At 47.5% G+C, this 13,391-nt stretch overlaps 2 protein-coding genes and 1 long non-coding RNA gene across 5 annotated transcripts in view; 1 reads left to right on the top strand and 2 right to left on the bottom strand.

Annotated features, from left to right (window-relative positions):
* LOC144485290 (uncharacterized) overlaps positions 1-10,852 on the top strand; it is a 308,115-nt gene extending 297,263 nt beyond the window's left edge. The window contains exons 1-2 of one of the 3 annotated variants that reach the window (XM_078203498.1): positions 941-1,114; positions 5,697-10,852. In XM_078203498.1, coding sequence (XP_078059624.1) covers positions 6,048-8,072 — 2,025 coding nt within the window. In that variant the 5' untranslated portion in view covers positions 941-1,114; positions 5,697-6,047 and the 3' untranslated portion in view covers positions 8,073-10,852. Of the gene's footprint in view, positions 1-940; positions 1,115-5,696 lie in introns of those variants that run through there. The other 2 variants (XM_078203499.1, XM_078203497.1) reach the window with 2 other exon arrangements.
* Positions 1-13,391, bottom strand: part of LOC144485303 (uncharacterized) — a 461,444-nt gene that overhangs the window by 271,775 nt on the left and 176,278 nt on the right. The window lies entirely within an intron of this gene.
* Positions 1-13,391, bottom strand: part of LOC144485284 (uncharacterized) — a 283,279-nt gene that overhangs the window by 120,778 nt on the left and 149,110 nt on the right. The gene's annotated exons all lie outside the window — the stretch shown is intronic.

The following is a 13,391-nucleotide window of genomic DNA, read 5'->3' as shown; positions in this document are numbered from 1 at the left end:
CAACCAGCCCCTGTCCACCCACACAGTTCCAGCAGCACCGCACACAATACTGCTCACCTGCTCCGACAGACTCATGAAGGATGTCCTTTCATTTTCTCTGAGAGAGTTGGTCAGCCTGGCAAACCCAGTGTGAAATATCTTCACAAATCTTTTCTCCCACCCTCTATTCTGGCTGGGTTCAGTTCTCTTTTGTACAGAGTGAAAATAAAATCAATTATTTTCTCTCCTGGTCACTGCAGGGAGCTGCAGCTTTTTACTGGGGGTGTTGGGGCCTCCAGCGGGTGTTTGTGAATCCTCCCCGCCCACCTCCCAGGGTTTCCTTCCTTCCCAGAGATCAGAGTCCTCATTGATTTGAGGCCAAAGTGTAACCTCTTATTTATTGTCCCCCTCCCCCATCCTCTGATGTGAACCATCCTCCAGTGGCTGAGCCAGGATGGGGCCGTTAACCTGGGCCTGTTCCCGGGAGGGAGGGAGGGAGAAGCCCCGCAGCTGCAAACCAGGGAGCTGACAATGATTCTGAAGGGTTTGCGGATCCACAAAGTGTTTCCAAATCCTCCCAGCCACCGCCTAACGCTGACTCCGCTTCTCCGGGACAAACAAGCGCCAAGGACAGCAATGACACTGCGCATGCTCCACATCACAATGCCCAGGGGCTGATTGACGGCAGCTCCGGACCAATAGGAAAAGGGGCCGGGGCTGGAGGACTGAGCGGGAGCGGCTGGTCCTCCAACCAATCAGAGTGAATGAGGGGCGGGACCTGAAGCATGCGCAGTGCGGGTAATGGCGACGGACAGACGGATGGTTTTAACTCGGAAGCGAGATCAATACGAGGTAGAGGGCGGCGCGCGGGGAATGATAAATGTGGCGGGTGGGTGGAGAGGCTTTGTAAACATGTTGTTCAAACCCAAACCCCGGAAATGAACTTCCCGGTCCCCCCCTTTGTACCAAATGGAGCGGCAGCTTGTAGTGTTAGACCCGGGCTGACTGCCGCCATTGAGGCTGCATGTGAATGGAGGAAGAGTTCTTAGAATGCTGTCGGGATAGTTTCCTTGAACAGCATGTTACGGAACCGACGAGGGAACGAGCTATTTTGGATCTGGTATTGTGTAACGAGGTAGGTAGAATTAAGGATCTTATTGTGAAGGACCCTCTTGGGTCTAGTGACCACAATATGGTCGAATTTCTGATTCAGATGGAAGAGGAGAAAGTTTGGTCCCAAACCAGTGTCCTCTGTTTGAACAGAGGGAAATATGATAGGATGAGGGATGAATTGGCTAAGGTAGACTGGGAGAGCAGGCTGGCAGGTAGGATAGCTGAGGAACAGTGGAGGATTTTTAAGGAGATCCTTTTCAGTTCTCAGCAAAAATATATTCCAGCAAAAAACAAGGATTGTAAGAAAAGGGAGAACCAGCCGTGGATAACGAAGGAAATAAAGGAGAGTATTAAAATAAAAACAGCTGCGTACAGAGTGGCCAAAAATAGTGGAGAAACAAGTGATTGGGAAAAATTTAAGAAACAACAAAGAGAGACTAAGAAAGCGATAAAGAAAGGAAGGATAGACTATGAAGCTAGGCTAGCAATTAATATAAAAAATGATAGTAAAAGTTTTTATAAATATATAAAAAGGAATAGAGTGGCTAGAGTGAATGTTGGACCCTTGGAGGACGAGAAGGGGGAGTTAATAGTGGGAAATGAGGATATGGCTGAGTCTTTAAATAAGTTTTTTGTGTCGGTCTTCACGGTGGAGGACACAAATAGTTTGCCAAATATTAACGATAGAGGGTTGGCAGCAGGAGAAATACTTAATACAATTAATGTAACCAGAGAGGCAGTGCTGGGTAGACTAATGGGACTGAAGGTGGACAAGTCCCCGGGTCCGGATGGAATGCATCCCAGGGTATTGAAAGAAATGTCAGAGGTAATAGTGGATGCGTTAGTGATTATTTATCAAAACTCGTTGCATTCTGGGGTAGTGCCGGTTGATTGGAAAACGGCTAATGTTACGCCGCTGTTTAAAAAAGGAAGGAGACAAAAGGCGGGTAACTATAGGCCGGTCAGCTTAACGTCTGTAGTAGGGAAAATGCTGGAATCCATTATTAAAGAGGAGATAGCAGGGCATCTGGATAGAAATGGTTCGATCAATCAGACGCAGCATGGATTCATGAGGGGAAAGTCGTGCTTGACGAACATGTTGGATTTTTATGAAGATGTGACTAGGGCGGTTGATGGAGGAGAACCGGTGGATGCGGTGTTTTTGGATTTCCAAAAGGCGTTTGATAAGGTGCCCCATAAAAGGCTACTGAAGAAGATTAGGGCACACGGAGTTGGGGGTAGTGTGTTAAAGTGGATTGGGGACTGGCTATCCGACAGGAAGCAAAGAGTCGGAATAAATGGGTGTTTTTCCGGTTGGAGGAAGGTAACTAGTGGCGTGCCGCAGGGATCGGTACTCGGGCCGCAACTATTTACCATTTATATAGATGATCTGGAGGAGGGGACGGAGTGTAGGGTAACGAAGTTTGCAGACGACACAAAGATAAGTGGAAAAGTGAATCGTGTGGAGGACGGAGAAGATCTGCAGAGAGATTTGGACAGGCTGAGTGAGTGGGCGAGGATATGGCAAATGGAGTATAACGTTGAGAAATGCGAGGTTATACACTTTGGAGGAAATAATAACAAATGGGATTACTATCTTAATGGAAACAAATTAAAACATGCTACCGTGCAAAGGGACCTGGGGGTCCTTGTGCATGAGACGCAAAAGCCCAGTCTGCAGGTACAACAGGTGATCAAGAAGGCAAATGGGATGTTGGCCTATATTGCGAAGGGGATAGAATATAAAAGCAGGGATGTCTTGATGCACCTGTACAGGGCATTGGTGAGGCCGCAGCTGGAATACTGTGTGCAGTATTGGTCCCCTTATATGAGGAAGGATATATTGGCATTGGAGGGAGTGCAGAGAAGGTTCACCAGGTTGATACCGGAGATGAGGGGTTTGGATTATGAGGAGAGGCTGAGGAGATTGGGTTTGTACTCGTTGGAGTTTAGAAGGATGAGGGGGGATCTTATGGAGACTTATAAGATAATGCGGGGGCTGGATAGGGTGGAGGCGGAGAGATTCTTTACACTTAGTAAGGAAGTTAAAACTAGAGGACACAGCCTCAAAATAAAGGGGGGTCGGTTTAAGACAGAGTTGAGGAGGAACTTCTTCTCCCAGAGGGTGGTGAATCTCTGGAATTCTCTGCCCACTGAGGTGGTGGAGGCTACCTCGCTGAATATGTTTAAAGCGCGGATGGATGGATTCCTGATCGGTAAGGGAATTAAGGGTTATGGGGATCAGGCGGGTAAGTGGTACTGATCCACGTCAGATCAGCCATGATCTTATTGAATGGCGGGGCAGGCTCGAGGGGCTAGATGGCCTACTCCTGCTCCTATTTCTTATGTTCTTATGTGGGAGGCCGGCAGGGATTGTGATCGGAGAGTGAAGCCATAACGTCACAATGGAATGGGTGGGAGTGTGACGTCACAATGGAATGGGTCAGAGTGTGACGTCACAATGGAATGGGTGAGGGTTCCAGATGAGCTGAGACTGGGCTGGAGTCGGGCGATGGCACTGACATGTGGCCCGGTGGCACAGTGGTTAGTGCAGCTGCCTAACAGCGCCAGGGACCCGGGTTCAATTCCAGCCTCGGGTCGCTGTCTGTGCAGAGTTTCTACATTCTCTCTGTGTCTGTGTGGGTTTCCTCCGGGTGTTCCGGTTTCCTTCCACAGTCCAAAGATGTGCCGGTTAGACGGATTGGCCATGATAAATTGCCACTTGGTATCAGGGGGATTAACAGGTAAATATGTGGATAGGGCCTGGATGGGATTGTTGTCGGTGCAGGCTCGATGGGCTGAATGGCCTCCTTCTACACTGTACTTTATTATTCATTATTATTAATTAATTACTATTAATGCTTCTATGAATGAAAGTGGTCTTGATGATGATGTGACATGTGGCTGGAAGCTCATGTTGGGATGCACTATTTCATCCTGGTTGTGAACAGCCTGGTTCAGCCTCAGACAGTTGCCAGGAGGAGAGATAAAGTTGTTGGCGAGGGAGTGGAGTTTGTAGTGGGGACTGAACACAATGGGTTCAGTCTTCCCAGTATTTAAATGAAATAAATTTCTGTTCTTTCAGTACTGGATGTCAGACAAGTCAGGATGGTGTGTGGGTTGGAGAGGAACTTGGAGCTGATGGTGTTCACAGGGTTTGGAAATTCTGTCAAAGTTCCTGTTGAGTTGTAGATGTATAAAATCTCTCTCCTCACCTCCGGCCTCTCCTCCTTGTCTCTGTTTCCACTCAGAGTGTGGAGATGCCGGCGTTGGACTGGGGTAAGCACAGTAAGTAATCTCACAACACCAGGTTAAAATCCAACAGGTTAATTTAGTAGCATAAGCCACAGGCTTTCGGAGCGCTGCCCCTTCATCAGGTGAGTGGGAGTTCTGTTCACAAACAGGGCATATAAAGACACAAACTCAATTTACAAGATAATGGTTCGAATGCGAATTTACAGGTAATCGAGTCTTAAAGGCACAGACAATGTGAGTGGAGAGAGGGTTAAGCACAGGTTAAAGTGATGTGTATTGTCTCCAGCCAGGACAGTGGGTGAGATTTTGCAAGCCCAGGCAAGTCGTGGGGGTTACAGATAGTGTGACATGAACCCAAGATCCTGGTTGAGGCCGTCCTCATGTGTGATTGACAGATCCATGCTCACTGCTTCCTGTCCTGGACGCAGAGAGCTGAAAATCTCCATGCAGGCTGCCAGACAGATAAATGTCTACATTACTGGAGTAAAAATGTGTGGAATATACAGACCAAATTCACTTCATTCCCTACAGTTGCTGCAAGTCCCCAATTTCCCCCAGAATGAGAAAAGAAATGGAAAGGGGGAAACATTGATTTCCTCCCAGATGTTGCCCAGAGGAGGAAGTTTCACTCTGAAGCTCATTGGACAACTTGCGCATTGTGACGCCACGATAGAGTCCTCCCTGAATCAGCCAATAGGAATCACTCTGCTCCGCGGTGATGTCTCCGGGTTCCAGTGCGCAGGCCCGGGCGCGCGGACCCGGGAGCCCCGCCCCCACCCATTGTTCCCCTCCCCCAACACCACATCGAGCCAAGGTTTCCAGGCACCGGCTGACGGCCCTGGCCAGAGCGAGAAGCCGCTCGGTGAGCTCCCCCTCCCCCCGGCCCGGGACTGCGCATGTGCGAGGGAGAGGGGAAGCTGCGCATGTGCGGGGGAGAACCCACCCTCTGATCTTCATGCTGAGGTGTTGACCAATGGGAAGAGTTGGAGGACCGGAAGGACTCCGGTCTTCCAGCTAATCAGAGCGTGGACTTTGTGTGAATGAAGATTGATCTTCAGACAGACTCAAACTTCCTACCCTTAAAAGAGGCCAACATTTGTGAGTGAAACACTTTCTTTTCAACCCCCTTTCCATTTCTTTTCTCATTCTGGGGAAATTAGGGACTTGCAGCAACTGAAGGGAAAGGAAGTGAATCCAGGGAAGGTGCAGACTCTGGAAAGGTTGGCCCAGGTCTCTCTCTCTTTTCAGCTTTTGGGGAATGAGAGAGGAAAGAATGTTCCAATGAAATTGTCTGTTCTGAATTTCTATCCTGTACTGACACTGATGACTTTTGTAAACTCATTTTACAGGACATTGAAAGAGGAATCACAGGCTGAAATCTCAAACGCCACGTCTCGATCTGACAGAGTCATATTCCTTGGGACCTCAATATCATCGGACTTTGAATCCAGAAGGAGAAATGATTGTCCAGTCTGTCGATTTGAAAAGATTTGAAATGTCAGTGTGAGTGAAAATGCATCAACACACTGCCACACTCGAGTGAGAGTGTTCCAATGCACTGACTAAAGAGCTTTAACCAGTTACACAGTCTGAATAAATATCACACCATTCACAGCAGGTAGAGACTGTAATCTTGTTCTGTGTGTGGATGAAGTTTCAACTAATTGTCCACTCAAGAGAGAGGTAAGGACACCTGCACCATGGAGAAACCATGGAAATGTGCGGACTGTTGGAAGGGATACGGAACCCCATCAGAGCTGGAAACTCATCGGCGCAGCCACACTGGAGAGAGGCCGTTCATCTGCTCTCCGTGTGGGAAGGGATTCAGTCAGGTTTCCAGCCTGCAGAGACACCAGCGAGTTCACACTGGAGAGAGGCCATTCACCTGCTCTCAGTGTGGGGAGGGATTCACTCAGTCATCTCACCTGCAGACACACCAGCGAGTTCACACTGGAGAGAGGCCATTTACCTGCTCTCAGTGTGGGAAGGGATTCACTCGGTTATCCAGCCTGCAGATACACCAGCGAGTTCACACTGGAGAGAGGCCGTTCACCTGCTCTCAGTGTGGGAAGGAATTCACTCATTTATCCAGCCTGCAGTCACACCAGCGAGTTCACACTGGAGAGAGGCCATTCACCTGCTCGCAGTGTGGGAAGGGATTCACTCAGTCATCCCACCTGCAGACGCACCAGCGAGTTCATACTGGAGAGAGGCCATTCACCTGCTCGCAGTGTGGGAAGGGATTCACTCAGTCATCCCACCTGCAGACACACCAGCGAGTTCACACTGGAGAGAGGCCATTCACCTGCTCGCAGTGTGGGAAGGGATTCACTCAGTCATCCAGCCTGCTGACACACCAGCGAGTTCACACCGGGGAGAGACCATTCACCTGCTCTCAATGTGGGAAGGGATTTACTCAGTTATCCCACCTGCAGACACACCAGCGAGTTCACACTGGGGAGAGGCCATTCACCTGCTCTCAATGTGGGAAGGGATTCACTCATTTATCCAGCCTGCGGACACACCAGCGAGTTCACACTGGGGAGAGACCATTCACCTGCTCTCAGTGTGGGGAGGGATTCACTCAGTCATCCACCCTGCAGAAACACCAGCGAGTTCACACTGGGGAGAGGCCATTTACCTGCTCTCAGTGTGGGAAGGGATTCATTCAGTTATCCAGCCTCCAGAGACACCAGCGAGTTCACACTGGGGAGAGGCCATTCACCTGCTCTCAGTGTGGGAAGGGATTCACTCAGGTATCCAACCTGCGGGCACACCAGCGAGTTCACACTGGGGAGAGGCCATTCACCTGCTCTCAGTGTGGGAAGGGATTTACTCAGTTATCCAACCTGCAGACACACCAGCGAGTTCACACTGGGGAGAGGCCGTTCACCTGCTCTCAGTGTGGGAAGGGATTCACTCGGTCATCCGACCTGCAGGCACACCAGCGAGTTCACACTGGGGAGACACCCCCATTCACCTGCTCTCAGTGTGGGAAGGGATTCACTCGGCCATCCAATCTGCAGACACACCAGCGAGTTCACACTGGGGAGAGACCGTTCACCTGCTCTCAGTGTAGAAAGGGATTCACTCTGTCATCCCACCTGCAGACACACCAGCGAGTTCACACTGGGGAGAAATCCCCATTCACCTGCTCTCAGTGTGGGAAGGGATTCACTCGGTCATCCAATCTGCAGACACACCAGCGAGTTCACACTGGGGAGAGGCCATTCACCTGCTCTCAGTGTGGAAACGGATTCACTCAGTTATCCAGCCTGCGGTCACACCAGCGAGTTCACACTGGGGAGAGGCCGTTCACCTGCTGTCAGTGTGGGAAGGGATTCACTCGGTCATCCGACCTGCGGGCACACCAGCGAGTTCACACTGGAGAGAGGCCATTCATCTGCTCTCAGTGTGGGCAGGGATTCACTCAGTTATCCAGCCTGCGGACACACCAGCGAGTTCACACTGGGGAGAGGCCGTTTACCTGCTGTGTGTGTGGGAAGGGATTCACTCAGCTATCCAACCTGCAAACACACAAGCGAGTTCACACAGGGGAGACGCCGTTCACCTGCTCTCAGTGTGGGCAAGAATTCACTCAGTCAGCCGACCTGCAGAGACACCAGCGAGTTCACACTGGGGAGAGGCCGTTCACCTGCTCTGTATGTGGGAAGGGATTCAGAGTTTCATCCGAGCTGCTGAGACACCAGCAAGTTCATGAGTGATGACAGGGGTTGGATTCTGCTGTTATTGTTTCTGCTCTCAGTTGCCTCCAGGACTGCATTTTGTTCATTCTCACAGTTGGTCAATGGGAAGGGTCAGAGGGTTTCTTTGTGCTGGACTGGCTGGTCTCAGCCTCCAGTGGCCTGATGCTCTTTGAGTCTTTTTGCGAATAGCTGGTTTCAAATGTCATAAGGATCACAGAGTGACAGGGTGTCAGGAAGTTTAGAGATATTTAGTCAGAAGAAAACAGAAGTTGGCAGTGCAAAGGTACATTTCTGAATGGAGGGCTGTGACAAGTGACATTCCTCAGGGATCAGTGCTGGGACTTTTGCTGTTTGTAATATATATAAATGATTTGGAGGAAAATGTAACTGGTTTGATTGGTAAGTTTGTGGACGACACAAAGGTTGGTGGAATTGCAGATAGCAATGGGGACCGGCAGAGGATACAGCAGGATATAGATCAGTTGGAGACTTGGGCGGAGAGATGGCAGATGAAGTTTAATCCGGACAAATGTGAGGTAATGCATTTTGGAAGGTCTAATACAGATGGGAAATATACAGTAAATGCAGAACCCTTAAGAGTATTCATAGGTAGAGGGATCTGGGTGTACAGGTGCACAGGTTATTGAAAGTGGCAATGAGGTGGAGAAGATAATCAAGAAGGCATATGGCATGCTTGCCTTCATCGGCCGGGGCATTGAGTTTAAAAATTGGCAAGTCATGTTGCAGCTTTATTGAACCTTAGTTAGACCGCACTTGGAACCTCGTGTTCAATTCTGGTCACCACACTACCAGAAGGAAGTGGGGGCTTTGGAGAGGGTACGGAAAAGATTTACCAGGATGTTGCCTGGTGTGGAGGGCATTAGCTATGAGGAGAGGTTGGAGAAACTTGGTTTGTTCTCACTGGAGCAATGGAGGTTGAGGGGCGACCTGATAGAAGTCTCCAAGATTCTGAGGGTCATGGACAGAGTGGATAATCAGAAGCTTTTTCCCAGGGTGGAAGAGTCAATTACTAGGGAGACAGGTTTAAGGTGCGAGGGGCAAGGTTTAAAGGAGATGTACAAGGCAGGTTTTTTACACAGAGGGTGGTGGGTGCCTGGAACTCGTTGCCGGGGAAGGTAGTGGAAGCAGATACGATAGTGACTTTTAAGATGTGTCTTGACAAATATATGAATAGCATAGGAACAGAGGGATATGGTCCCCGGAAAGGTAGGGGGTTTTAGTTCAGACGGGCAGCATGGTTGCTACAGGCTTGGAGGGCCAAAGAGCTTGTTTCTGTGCTGTAATTTTCTTTGTTCTGTTTGGAACATCCCAGATGTCCATCCAATTTCCTTTTTAATTGTTTATTTTCTCCACTTCCTCCACCCTCGTAGGCAGCGAGTTTCAGGTCATTACCATTCGCTGCATCAGAATATTCTTCCTCACATCCCCCCCCCCGCCCCGCCCCGTCCCTTGCATCTCTGACCCAAAACAAGAAATCTGTGTCCCCCTCGTCCTTGTCCCATCAGCTAATAGGAACAGCTTTTCTTTGTCCACCTTATCTAAACCTGTCAGAATCTTGTCCACCTCTATCAAATCTCCCCTCAACCTCCTTTGCTCCAAGGAGAACAACCCCAGCCTGACATTGACAATAAAGAACAAACTAACAGAATATGTTACTGTCTGAAATCAAATGGGAATGTTTAACTTCTGTTTTAAAGATATTGTGAATATATTGTCCTGGATAATAAAGGAATTGGAATAACTCACCTTGGGTGTGGTTGAATGAAATATATCAATCTGATATCCACCTACAGTCTAGTGAAAGTCTGGAATATGTACAAAGAACAATACAGCACAGGAACAGGCCCTTCGGCCCTCCAAGCCTGCACTGATCATGCGCTCCTAACTGGACCATCCGTTTGTATCCCTCTATTCCCAGTCTGTTCATGTGGCTATCGAGATAAGTCTTAAATGATCCTAGCATGTCTGCCTCAACCACCTTGCTTGGTAGTGCATTCCAGGCCCCCACCACCCTCTGTGTAAAATACGTCCCCCGCATATCTGTACTGAACCTTGCCCCCCTTACCTTGAACTTGTGACCCCTTGTGTTTGTCATTTCTGACCTGGGAAAAAGCTTCCAACTGTTCACCCTATCTATGCCCTTCATAATTTTATAAACTTCTATTAGACCGCCCCTCAACCTCTGTCTTTCCAGGGAGAACAACCCTAGTTTACTCAATCTCTCCTCATAGCTAATACCCTCCATACCAGGCAACATCCTGGTAAACCTTTTCTGCACACTCTCCAAAGCCTCCACGTCCTTCTGGTCGTGTGGCGACTGGAACTGGACGCAGTATTCCAAATGTGGCCGAACCAATGTTCTATATAACTGCAACATCATGTGCCAACTTTTATACTCTATGCCCCATCCAATAATAGCAAGCATGCCATATGCCTTCTTCACCCCCCTTTCCACCTGTGTTGCCACCTTTAAGGTTCTGTGGACTTGCACATCGAGATCCCTCTGCGTGTCTATACTCCTGATGGTTCTGCCATTTATTGTATAGCTCCCCCTGCATTAGATCTACTAAAATGCATCACTTCGCATTTATCTCGATTAAATTCCATCTGCCATTTCTCCGTCCAATTTTCCAGCCTATCTACATCCTGATGAATTCTCTGACAATGTTCATCACTATCCGCAACTCCAGCAATCTTTGTGTCGTCCGCAAACTTACTAATCAGACCTGCTACATCTTCTTCCAAATCATTTATATATATCACAAACAGCAGAGGTCCCAGTACACAGCCCTGTGGAACACCACTAGTCACAGACCTCCAATCAGAAAAAGACCCCTCCACTGCTACCCTCTGTCTTCTATGGCCAAGCCAGTTCTGTACCCATCTCGCTAGTTTGCCTTTGATCCCGTGAGATTTAACCTTTTGCACCAGCCTGCCATGAGGGACCTTGTCAAATGCTTTACTAAAATCCATGCAGACGACATCCACGGCCCTTCCCTCGTCAGTCCTTTTTGTCACCTCCTCAAAAATCTCAACCAAATTTGTGAGGCATGACCTCCCTCGCACAAAACCATGTTGTCTATCGCTAATGAGATTATTCAGTTCTAAATGTGTACAGATCCTATCTCTAAGAATCTTCTCCAACAATTTCCCTACCACGGACGTCAAGCTCATTGGCCTATAATTACCCGGGTTATCCTTGCTACCCTTCTTAAATAACGGGACCACATTTGCTATTCTCCAATCCTCTGGGACCTCACCTGTGTCCAATGAAGAAACAAAGATTTCTGTTAGAGGCCCAGCAATTTCATCTCTTGTCTCTCTCAGTAACTGGAAGTCCCTTCCTAACAGCACTGTGGGTGTACGTACACCTTAGGCATTGCAACAGTTCAAGAAGGCACCCTTGGGGTTGACCATGGCCAAGGCAGCTACATACAGCCACATATTCTGTTATAATTGAAGGACTGCAGATTGAATGTGAGGCATTGTGGGACTGGACTATCTTGACCATATTCCTGTGACTGCCCGGAAATTCATGTGTCTGTTTTAGTTTATAATTGAGGATTTCTGGGAATAAGTTAATTGTGGAAATATTAAGCATAGCCTGGAGGAATTTGGAATAACTGAGAGTTTTATCCCCAGATAAAGAACAAAGATTTTGCTGGTGGTAATGTGTTTGGGATTTTAAATCACCAAAGACAAGATGTTGCCTCTAAAATCAGTCATTGTAGGTTAGCTTAAAAAAGGTGAAGTTATCATGAAGGATCTTGGATCTTATTTTAATCAAGGAGTTGTGAGCTTGTAGTGCTCTGTCGCTTTAAGAAGCTCCAGCTGCGAGAGAGAATGCTGAGGATTCATTGTTTGAAATTTATGAGCTGTGAGAATCTGCGTGTTTTGTTTGTTTTATGTGGATGTTTGTAGATGTGTTTTATCATTGTTTTGGGCTACATTTGTTCAGGTTTATCTTTCTGGAGAATTAACCTTACCGTGAGTCTTTAATTAAAGGCATTTTTGGAAGTTTAAAAACAGGATCACAAGAATGCTTAAGTAATTAATTTTGGTTATTGTTGTTGTAAAGCACATGTTAAGTTTCTCTGTGTGTGGATGATATTTGTGGGATGAACGCTTCAAGCTTTGAGGTTTTCTGTCTGTGATTTAAATCAAACAGATTTTTAAAAAAGGAAGTGTGATCAATAAAACCTTTTTTTGTTCAGAAGTTATGAACCTGGAGCCATATTTACTGGCCAGAGACAGGATTCCAGTATATTTTACTAAACATGTGGGAATTTTAATCCAGATACAATTCACCCATGTGAGAATGAGAGTTTTAATTTGTAATGATTATTTAAAATTTGACACATGTGAAATGATTCTGACCAATCCTGTGTTGGATTGATCTTGGGTTAAACTTCCTGTCAGGTCCAAAGATTTATTCCTGACGCAAGTAACACAAAGAAAAGGAAAATTCTGGAATTGGATACTGAAGAAAAGAGTTTAAAAAGAGAGATTATTAAATAGAAATGTTGCCAGACCACGTGGTCATTAGATTAAAACAAAGGAAGAGTGCTGACGTCCATTTGAGAACTTTTAATCCACCCCATTTCTAACTAAGGGAGTCTATGTACAAAGAAAGCCCAAGAAAGACCCCCCCAAGGGGGGTCTGGAAAGCATCATGATGGGGGCACCTGTCCATGAGATGATCACAAAGCCCCATAATGCCCAGATACTAATTTTATTGAACCTATAATGTATGTAATCTATCACCATTCTGATTGGATCGTGTCCAGCCGGGATGGGCTGAGTAACTGGATAAGAATTGATGATATTCTGTGTTGGGTGGAGTTGCACATGGTCAGCCCCTGTGGCTTCTCCTCGCTGGCGTAACTCAATAAACTGTTTGTCGATTGAATCAGGCACAACACACTGGGTACATTACCACTTCATCCTTGGGAGTGGCCTGATCGGCCGTGGTCCAGACTAAATGTGGCCTTTGGGGGGGCCTTTCATGAATCACATGTGTTTGGTCGTTGTAAATGTGCATTCAAAATGGTTGGAAGCACAGATCATGAGTAATATTCCAGCTCCTGTGACAATAGAGAAGCTCTGTCAAATTTTCACAAGCCCTGGGTTACCAGATTGGCTTGTTTCAGATAACGACACTCTGTTAATAAGTGAGGTGTTTCAGGAATTCCTGTAAAGGAATGGTCTACGCCATGTGCGTACTGCACCGTTTCGTCTGGCTACAAATGGTCTGCATGATGTGGAGATGCCGGCGTCGGACTGGGGTAAACACAGTAAGAGTTTTAACAACACCAG

Source organism: Mustelus asterias, unplaced genomic scaffold (genome assembly GCF_964213995.1).
Source record: "Mustelus asterias unplaced genomic scaffold, sMusAst1.hap1.1 HAP1_SCAFFOLD_184, whole genome shotgun sequence".
In the NCBI taxonomy this organism is placed as follows: domain Eukaryota; kingdom Metazoa; phylum Chordata; class Chondrichthyes; order Carcharhiniformes; family Triakidae; genus Mustelus; species Mustelus asterias.
This window is presented reverse-complemented; position numbering and strand designations above follow the sequence as displayed.